A 12758-nucleotide genomic window follows, 5' to 3' on the forward strand; every position below is an offset into this window, starting at 1 on the left:
ATAAACTCACTTATGGCACACGGTCTAATAAACTCACTTATGGCACAGGGTCTAATAAACTCACTTATGGCACACGGTCTAATAAACTCACTTATGGCACAGGGTCTAATAAACTCACTTATGGCACACGGTCTAATAAACTCACTTATGGCACACGGTCTAATAAACTCACTTATGGCACACGGTCTAATAAACTCACTTATGGCACACGGTCTAATAAACTCACTTATGGCACACGGTCTAATAAACTCACTTATGGCACACGGTCTAATAAACTCACTTATGGCACACGGTCTAATAAACTCACTTATGGCACACGGTCTAATAAACTCACTTATGGCACACGGTCTAATAAACTCACTTATGGCACACAGTCTAATAAACTCACTTATGGCACACGGTCTAATAAACTCACTTATGGCACACGGTCTAATAAACTCACTTATGGCACAGGGTCTAATAAACTCACTTATGGCACACGGTCTAATAAACTCACTTATGGCACACTGTCTAATAAACTCACTTATGTCACACGGTCTAATAAACTCACTTATGTCACACTGTCTAATAAACTCACTTATGTCACACGGTCTAATAAACTCACTTATAGCACACGGTCTAATAAACTCACTTATGGCACACTGTCTAATAAACTCACTTATGGCACAGGGTCTAATAAACTCACTTATGGCACACTGTCTAATAAACTCACTTATGTCACACGGTCTAATAAACTCAATTATGGCACACGGTCTAATAAACTCACTTATGGCACACTGTCTAATAAACTCACTTATGGCACACTGTCTAATAAACTCACTTATGGCACACTGTCTAATAAACTCACTTATGGCACACGGTCTAATAAACTCACTTATGGCACACTGTCTAATAAACTCACTTATGGCACACGGTCTAATAAACTCACTTATGGCACACGGTCTAATAAACTCACTTATGGCACACGGTCTAATAAACTCACTTATGGCACACGGTCTAATAAACTCACTTATGGCACACGGTCTAATAAACTCACTTATGGCACACGGTCTAATAAACTCACTTATGGCACACTGTCTAATAAACTCACTTATGGCACACTGTCTAATAAACTCACTTATGGCACACGGTCTAATAAACTCACTTATGGCACAGGGTCTAATAAACTCACTTATGGCACACGGTCTAATAAACTCACTTATGGCACACTGTCTAATAAACTCACTTATGGCACACTGTCTAATAAACTCACTTATGGCACACGGTCTAATAAACTCACTTATAGCACATTGTCTAATAAACTCACTTATGGCACACGGTCTAATAAACTCACTTATGGCACAGGGTCTAATAAACTCACTTATGGCACACGGTCTAATAAACTCACTTATGGCACACGGTCTAATAAACTCACTTATGGCACACGGTCTAATAAACTCACTTATGGCACACTGTCTAATAAACTCACTTATGGCACACGGTCTAATAAACTCACTTATGGCACACTGTCTAATAAACTCACTTATGGCACACGGTCTAATAAACTCACTTATGGCACACTGTCTAATAAACTCACTTATGGCACAGGGTCTAATAAACTCACTTATGGCACACGGTCTAATAAACTCACTTATGGCACACGGTCTAATAAACTCACTTATGGCACACGGTCTAATAAACTCACTTATGGCACACTGTCTAATAAACTCACTTATGGCACACTGTCTAATAAACTCACTTATGGCACACGGTCTAATAAACTCACTTATGGCACACGGTCTAATAAACTCACTTATAGCACAGGGTCTAATAAACTCACTTATGGCACACTGTCTAATAAACTCACTTATGGCACACTGTCTAATAAACTCACTTATAGCACACTGTCTAATAAACTCACTTATGGCACACGGTCTAATAAACTCACTTATGGCACACTGTCTAATAAACTCACTTATGGCACACGGTCTAATAAACTCACTTATGGCACACGGTCTAATAAACTCACTTATGGCACACTGTCTAATAAACTCACTTATGGCACACGGTCTAATAAACTCACTTATGGCACAGGGTCTAATAAACTCACTTATGGCACACGGTCTAATAAACTCACTTATGGCACACTGTCTAATAAACTCACTTATGGCACACGGTCTAATAAACTCACTTATGGCACACGGTCTAATAAACTCACTTATGGCACACTGTCTAATAAACTCACTTATGGCACACGGTCTAATAAACTCACTTATGGCACACTGTCTAATAAACTCACTTATGGCACACGGTCTAATAAACTCACTTATGGCACACTGTCTAATAAACTCACTTATGGCACACTGTCTAATAAACTCACTTATGGCACACGGTCTAATAAACTCACTTATGGCACAGGGTCTAATAAACTCACTTATGGCACACTGTCTAATAAACTCACTTATGGCACAGGGTCTAATAAACTCACTTATGGCACACGGTCTAATAAACTCACTTATGGCACACGGTCTAATAAACTCACTTATGGCACACGGTCTAATAAACTCACTTATAGCACACTGTCTAATAAACTCACTTATGGCACACGGTCTAATAAACTCACTTATGTCACACGGTCTAATAAACTCACTTATGGCACACTGTCTAATAAACTCACTTATGGCACACGGTCTAATAAACTCACTTATGGCACACGGTCTAATAAACTCACTTATGGCACACGGTCTAATAAACTCACTTATGGCACACGGTCTAATAAACTCACTTATAGCACACGGTCTAATAAACTCACTTATGGCACAGGGTCTAATAAACTAACTTATGGCACACGGTCTAATAAACTCACTTATGGCACACTGTCTAATAAACTCACTTATGGCACATGGTCTAATAAACTCACTTATGGCACACGGTCTAATAAACTCACTTATGGCACACTGTCTAATAAACTCACTTATGGCACACGGTCTAATAAACTCACTTATGGCACACGGTCTAATAAACTCACTTATGGCACAGGGTCTAATAAACTCACTTATAGCACACGGTCTAATAAACTCACTTATGGCACAGGGTCTAATAAACTCACTTATGGCACACGGTCTAATAAACTCACTTATGGCACACTGTCTAATAAACTCACTTATGGCACACGGTCTAATAAACTCACTTATGGCACACGGTCTAATAAACTCACTTATGGCACACGGTCTAATAAACTCACTTATGGCACACGGTCTAATAAACTCACTTATAGCACACGGTCTAATAAACTCACTTATGGCACAGGGTCTAATAAACTCACTTATGGCACACGGTCTAATAAACTCACTTATGGCACACTGTCTAATAAACTCACTTATGGCACATGGTCTAATAAACTCACTTATGGCACACGGTCTAATAAACTCACTTATGGCACACTGTCTAATAAACTCACTTATGGCACACGGTCTAATAAACTCACTTATGGCACACGGTCTAATAAACTCACTTATGGCACACTGTCTAATAAACTCACTTATGGCACATATTACAAACTGTTTTGTATTTTATGTTTATTTTTTTTCATAACAAGAAGCAACCCCCTCGAAACCATATGTTTTTACATGTTGCTGCCCCTCTCTGGGAAATTTGGAACAGGAAACAACAGATGCTGTTACTGTTTGATACGTCCTCCATCCCCTTCACTCACAAAACGTTTACGGCCTCTGCAAGAAAAAAACCCAGCATCAGCAAAGTGAGTGAACTGTCCTGTTATCAAGGGACTGTACTGACCAATTATAGTGTGACATAGATTAGTGACACAGAATTCTGTAGCGCGGGTACTGTATATATTAATTAAACACACACACCCTCACATACAAACCCTCACTCCAACCCACACACACCCTCACATACACTCCCAGAAATATACACACACACCCTCATACACACAGACATACACACCCTCACATACAGCCCCAAAAATCACATCCTCACATACACCCACATATATACACACACGTATACACATACACACCCAGAAATATACACACGCACTTACAGCCTCACTTACACCCACAGTCAAATATACAAACATGTACACACACACTAACATACACACACACACACATGCATACATACACCCACACCCTCACATACATACACATACACCCAGAGATGCATACACCCCCAGAAATATACACACACACACCCACACATTGGTACACACAAACACCCTCACATACATACACACCCTCACATACATACACACAAACACCCTCACATACATACCCACACCCTAACATAGACATACAAATCCCCTCACATACACACACAGACACACATACATACACACACCCTTACATACATATCCCCTCACATACATATCCCCTCACATACATACACACACCCTCAAATACATAAACACACACCTTCACATACATACACCCTCACATACACACACATAGACACACATACATACACACACACACCCTTAAATACATATCTCCTCACATACATACACACACCCATACACACACACTCTCATATACATACATACACCCTCACATACACACACACCCTCACATACGAACACATACACACATAAACACAAACCCTCACATACATACATACACACCCTTAGACACCCTCACACGCACACACACCCTCATATACATACATACATACATACACACACCCTCACATACATACATAGACACATACACACACAACCTTACATACACACACACACCCTCACATACAGTATATATACACCCTCACACACACTTACATACATACACACACACCCTCACATACATACACACTACCATACATACATACACCATTACATACATACACGCACACTTACATTCACAAACACACATACATACACACAGCCTCACATGCAAACACACACACACACCCTCACATACATACACACACACACCCTCATATACATACATACACACACCCTCACATACATCCATACACACACCCTCACATACATCCATAGTCACATACACACACAACTGATCAATCTACAGCGGGAGACAAGAAGGCGCCGAAATAGGGTGATATCGCCAAAACACTAAGATGTGCTGTGGTAGAACGAGCAATACTTACAAACGATGCGGCACTATGGCGTGCCTGGAAAGACAGACCGGGACCTCCACAGTCGCCCGGAAGGCCTACAATGGTAAGCAGCAACCCCAGCCGATCACGTGGTTCGTGTGGCCAATCAGGATTCGATCTGCAAACACACCTTCCGTCTCTCTACTCCAATCTTCGGGGAGGTAACAGAGGGGTGTGTAATGGCGGTGGGCACGGGAACCAAAACTCCAGTCACTCAAAAAAAGTGTGTAATATTATGGAACAAAGAGGAGATCTACTCCAGCGAGGTACAAAGAAGAACAAATTTATTAAAATGTCTTAAAATCAGCAACGCGTTTCTCGGCAATGCAGAGCCGTTTCATCAGGCTGTAATACAATTTCTAGTTTTATTCTTTTATTCTATTGTAAGCCCACTCCATAAAAATGGTTGCTATATGATAGAACTGATGTTCTATGGCGTTTAAACAAGTATTCCACTATTAACTTAGCTATTTAGACATCAATACCATCATTATATAATTCATAAAATGGATTGAACAAAAAGTATATAATATGATATATTATATTGCCCAAAAAGCCTTAGATGATAAACATAGTAATTATATATACATCAATAGTTAAAAATAATTATTATATAAAAACACACACTCAGTAATCATAAAATATTTCATACATATCCCTTCTAAAATCTATCAATTATTATATAGGTGACTATTAAATATGACATGAGCCTTGATACTGTGATAAACACAATCGGTTTAGTTATTTTATGCCTTTAATAGAGGACATAGCGATTGCGTATATATTTGTTTTTATTAGTTGTATTTTTTATAATATTGATAGATTTTAGAAGGGATATGTATGAAATATTTTATGATTACCGAGTGTGTGTTTTTATATAATAATTATTTTTAACTATTGATGTATATATAATTACTATGTTTATCATCTAAGGCTTTTTGGGCAATATAATATATCATATTATATACTTTTTGTTCAATCCATTTTATGAATTCATATAATGATGGTATTGATGTCTAAATAGTTAAGTTAATAGTGGAATACTTGTTTAAACGCCATAGAACGTCAGTTCTATCATATAGCAACCATTTTTATGGAGTGGGCTTACAATAGAATAAAACATGTCTATTTAAATATTTAATAATTCAAACAAACAGTAACTTTAATATGATATAAACAAAGTGCAATGCATATGATCCACCATTGTTAATGTATGTATTTTTCTTGAATCGACTCAGGTATTGAAATGTAACCGCCCTAAGGAAGGGTGTGTAAACTGAGAAGTGTTATGATTGGTGTAACATATCTCAGCCTAATGTCACTATCCCTTTAAGACTTCCTTCTCTGACTGCTGCTTTTGTGCAGTATTTACATTCAGCTTGCTTGCCTGCCTGATTAATCATTCATGCACCTGATTACCTCAGCCTCTTTTTAAGCCTTCTCAGGTCTAATGTGCTTTGCATTAACTTTGAAGTTGTGATCCTGAACAACTGAGATCTGTGACTGTTTCCTGCATGAATTTACCAACTATTCCAAGATACAGCATTTTCTATTACCTATGCTAAATATCATCAAAACGCAAGTATCAAAAATAATCCCATTCTGTTTCCTGGACACAGCTACTTAACAAACTCTGACCTTTATTATAAATCAAGTATACTTTTGCTTATCATCACTCTCTAATTACAATAACATCATCTTACTCAGAACTTTATAACTATTTCTCTGCTTCTAGTTGTCATTGCTGAAATAACCTGCAACAAACCTAGTTTGCATATATATGCTCAAACAGTAATTAATGCCTGAGACTTGTAACTTGTCTATCACTTGTGCTACTCTGCTTATACTGATATACAGCTCTACATAATATTATGAACTGTGAACCTGCAACAAACCTTGGTTTGCATATATATGCACAAAACAGTAATTAATGCCTAAGACTTGCAACTTGTTTACTATCACTTGTGCTGCTGTGTTTAACTCTGACATACAACCTTATATAATATTATGTACCGTGAACCTACAACAAACCTTAGTTTACATCTAAGTATCAAACTTCTACCTGTTTACTCAGAAGCCTGAACATTCCACATTGCTATATATTTCTCTCATTGAATCCTGCAGCTACTCCTGTTAACTAATTATAACTCACAGTGAAGCCAGAATATATTGTAAACAAATATTGCACTCTCCATTAATTCTTCAATAACTTCTAACAATTATGAATCACAGAATATCATCTATCCACGTCCAGGATACTCTTCCCCGGGTCAGGGGTCGGCGCCTTCAAATCCCTATCACTGCCCCGAGGGTCTGTTTCCTGAGCGCATGTACACCGGATCATGACAATTGGTTAGAGGAGGTACTTAAGCAGCAGGTCTGTTAGAAATTATATTACAGCCTGATGAAACGGCTCTGCATAGCCGAGAAACGCGTTGCTGATTTTAAGACATTTTAATAAATTTGTTCTTCTTTGTACCTCGCTGGAGTGGATCTCCTCTTTGTTCCATAATATTACACACTTTTTTTGAGTGACTGGAGTTTTGATTCCTGTGCCCACCGCCATTACACACCCCTCTGTTACCTCCCCGAAGATTGGAGTAGAGAGACGGAAGGTGTGTTTGCAGATCGAATCCTGATTGGCCACATGAACCACGTGATCGGCTGGGGTTGCTGCTTGCCATTGCAGGCCTTCCGGGCGACTGTGGAGGTCCCGGTCTGTCTTTCCAGGCACGCCATAGTGCTGCTTCGTTTGTAAGTATTGCTCGTTCTACCACAGCACATCTTAGTGTTTTGGCGATATCACCCTATTTCGGCGCCTTCTTGTCTCCTGCTGTAGATTGATCAATTGTTCCTGTTCATATCAGAAGAGCTGCCACGACTTCGGACATTTCTGTTTATCATTCACCATCCTGAGCGCACCTCACTAGTGGGTTGAAACCCTGGATTTGTACATATATACACCCTCACATACACACACACCCTCACATACACACACACACACATACATACATACACACCCCCTCACATACACACACATAGACACACATACATACACACACCCTCACATACATACACCATCAAATACATAAACACACACACACCCTTCACATACATACACACACCCATACACACATACACTCACACATTCTCACATTCATACACACACACCCTCACATACGAACACACACACATACACCCATACACACACAAACCCTCACATACATACACACAATTACACACCCTCACACACAAACACACCCTCACATGCATACACACAAACCCACCCTCACATACATACATACATACACACCCTCACATGCATACACACACCCTCACATACATACATACACACCCCCTCACATATATACACACACATATATACACACACACACCCTCACATACATACACACACACACACCCTCATATACATACATACACACACCCTCATATACATACATACACACACCCTCACATACATACACACACACCCTCATATACATACATACACACACCCTCACATACATCCATAGACACATACACACACAACTTAACATACACACACACACCCTCACATACACACACCCTCACATACATACACACCCTTACATATATACACACCCTCACACACACTTACAAACATACACACACACCCTCACATACATAAAACACACCCTCACATACATACACACACACACCCTTACATAAATACACACACCCTCACATACATAGACACATACACCCTCACATACATACATACACACACTACCATACATACACCCTCACATACATACACACACTTACATTCTCACACACACACACCCTCACATGCATACACACACCCTCACATGCATACACACACCCTCACATACATACACACACACCCTCATATACATACATACACACAACCTCAAATACATACACAACCTCACATGCACACACCCTCACATATATACACACACTTACACACACACCCCCTCACATACATACACACACTACCATACATACATACACCCTCACATGCACACACCCTCACATGCACACACCCTCACATATATACACACCCTCACACACACTTACATACATGCACACACCCTCACATACATAAAACACACCCTCACATACACCCTTACATAAATACACACACCCTCACATACTCAGACACACACCCTCACATACATACACACACACACACCCTCACATACATACACACACACACCCTCCCATACATACACACACCAATAGACACATGCACACACACCCACATACATACACACACACACACACACCATCACAAACATACACACACACACCGATACATACATACATACACACACACCAATACATATACACACACACACCCTCACATACATACACACACCAATACATATACACACACCCTCACATACATACATACACACCCTCACATACACACACACCCACACCAATACATATACACACACCCTCACATACATACATCCTCACATACATACACACCAGTACATACATACACACACACGAAATACATACACACACATTCTCACATACATACACACACTACCATACATACACCCTCACATACATACACACACTTACATTCTCACACACACCCTCACATGCATACACACACCCTCACATACATACACACACACCCTCATATACATACATACACACACCCTCAAATACATACACAACCTCACATGCACACACCCTCACATATATACACACACTTACATACATACACACACACCCTCACATAAATACATACACACACTACCATACATACATACATACATACACCCTCAAATACACACACCCTCACATGCACACACCCTCACATATATACACACCAATACATATACACACACACCCTCACATACATACACACACCAATACATATACACACACACCCTCACATACATACATCCTCACATACATACACACCAATACATACATACACACACACACCCTCACATACATACACACACATTCTCACATACATACACACACACCACCATCACATACATACACACACCCTCACATACATATACACACCAATACATACATACACACACACCAATACATATACACACACACACACACACACACACACACCCTCACATACATACACACACATTCTCACATACATACACACACACCACCATCACATACATACACACACCCTCACATACATATACACACCAATACATATACACACACACTCGCATACATACACACACACACACACACACTCACATACATAAATACATACACACACCCATACATACATACACACATACATACACACACACACGTACATACATATACACACATCATCACATACATACAACCTCACATACATACACACTTAAATACATATACCCACACACCCTCAAATACATACCCCCTCACATACATACACACACACACCCTATACATACATACACAGTCACACATCCTCACATACATAGACACACACCCTTACATACATACACACATCCCCTCACATACATACACACACACACACCCTCTCATATAAATACATACACACACACTCACACATCCTCACATACATACACACACCTTCACATACATACACACATACCCTCACATACACCCCCTCACATACATACACACACACACAGACACCCTCACATACATATACACACACACACACTTAGATACACACACTCACATACATACACACCCTCACATACATACACAGATACACTCACATACATACTCACACGCACACACCCTCACATACACACACCCTCACATACATACATACATACATACACACACACCCTCACATACATATACACACACACACACTTAGATACACACACTCACATACATACACACCCTCACATACATACACAGTCACACACCCATACATATACACACACCCTCACATACATACACAGATACACTCACATACATACTCACACGCACACACCCTCACATACACACACCCTCACATACATACACACACACACACCCTCACATACATACACACCCTCTCATATACATACATACACACACTCACACATCCTCACATACATACACACACCTTCACATACATACACACATACCCTCACATACACCCCCTCACATACATACATACATACACACACACTCACACACCCTCACATACATATATACACACACACACACTTAGATACACACCCTCACATACATACACACCCTCACATACATACACACCCTCACATACATACACAGTCACACACCAATACATATACACACACCCTCACATACATACACAGATACACTCACATACATACACACACGCACACACCCTCACATACACACACCCTCACATACATACACACACGCACACACCCTCACATACACACACCCTCACATACATACATACACACGCACACACATACACACACACACTCAAACAGTTACGTATTCTCTGTAACACACAGCAGCACTAATAAGTCTGTAATAATAGTCTGTTATAATGGGACCCCTCACTTAACCCTACTCACTGCTCTTTTATTCAGTCAATAAGCGTTTCAATGTCAATGAATCTGGGACTCTGTAACTGTGGTGAATCTGACACCTCAGTGGTTTCACAGTGATAACTTAGCTCTTCCATCCATATGGACAGGAAACAAAATAAAACCTCACACTGTTTGCCAAAGAAGGGTTCAAATGATGTGACCTAGAGAAAAGTGCCCTTCCCTTGTACTCTGCTCATACACAAGTAATTATCCTGCGCCAGTAGCTGCCATGTTAAAATCACAGGGCTCTACTGGGAATCACCTCCTGTCTCATGAAATCTCTCACTTGTTTTGTGAACAGAGTTGTGGCTTCCTGATGTCGTACAAAACCATAAATAAAAGAGGTCCTTATGGTGTCACGAGAGGCTAAGGTCTGTGCCTGGGTAACTGCCAGACTTATAATAGCGCTGATACTGATTACTGCTTGTGCTTAGGACAAGTGTATTTATCTATTCTAGTATGACATATAAATAACATCTCAGGGAGTCCTGCAATTAACTTTAAACACATAGATGAAGTCAAGGATCCCTTATGTTTATTAGACAGTGAAGCTGCATTCAGAGTGCTTTGTCTTAGTAAATCCGGTGAGATTAACAAGATGCAATATCAGGGAATGTCTCTGGTCTCACCATTCTTAGTGAATATAGAACAATGTCATATACACATGTAGTAACATACAATAACACACAGTGACACACCTTACAGGGCACTGGTCCCTTAACTGCTGAGTTATCACCCCCTCCTGATAACACAGGTCCACCAACTTTTCCATCACCGTTTGGGCATGTGGCACATCCAGACTGAGATCTGGTAGTTCATCATACACTCGCTGGAATCCCTGTAGAATACAGAAAACATCAGTGAATAGCTTAGTCATAACAATACAACAAGGGGGGTATTCTATTTATATGAATGCAATAATACATAGACATCACAGCATATCAGATACAACACCAAAGACAAAAACAGCCTGTGTTGTATGGGAGAGACAATATAACCTTCAAAAGCACAAGGTTCTTTACAGAGCACAGGACACAAAGCCCTCTTAGTAAACACATAACGGTCACTTAACCACACAAGATACCAGATAAACCTACTAACTACTGACTG

At 39.9% G+C, this 12758-nt stretch overlaps 1 protein-coding gene and 1 long non-coding RNA gene across 2 annotated transcripts in view; one reads left to right on the forward strand and one right to left on the reverse strand.

Annotated features, from left to right (window-relative positions):
• The window catches only part of LOC128650456 (uncharacterized), a 115942-nt gene that overhangs the window by 57958 nt on the left and 45226 nt on the right, over positions 1 to 12758 (forward strand). The window lies entirely within an intron of this gene.
• Positions 3541 to 12758, reverse strand: part of LOC128650455 (programmed cell death protein 4-like) — a 220907-nt gene continuing 211689 nt past the window's right edge. The window contains exons 10-11 of the mRNA XM_053704405.1: positions 12347 to 12486; positions 3541 to 3710 (exon numbers count right to left, since the gene is read on the reverse strand). Coding sequence (XP_053560380.1) covers positions 3659 to 3710; positions 12347 to 12486 — 192 coding nt within the window. The 3' untranslated portion in view covers positions 3541 to 3658. The remainder of the gene's footprint in view (positions 3711 to 12346; positions 12487 to 12758) is intronic.

The sequence above is a fragment of the Bombina bombina genome, chromosome 2, assembly GCF_027579735.1.
Source record: "Bombina bombina isolate aBomBom1 chromosome 2, aBomBom1.pri, whole genome shotgun sequence".
NCBI classification, from domain to species: Eukaryota; Metazoa; Chordata; class Amphibia; order Anura; family Bombinatoridae; genus Bombina; species Bombina bombina.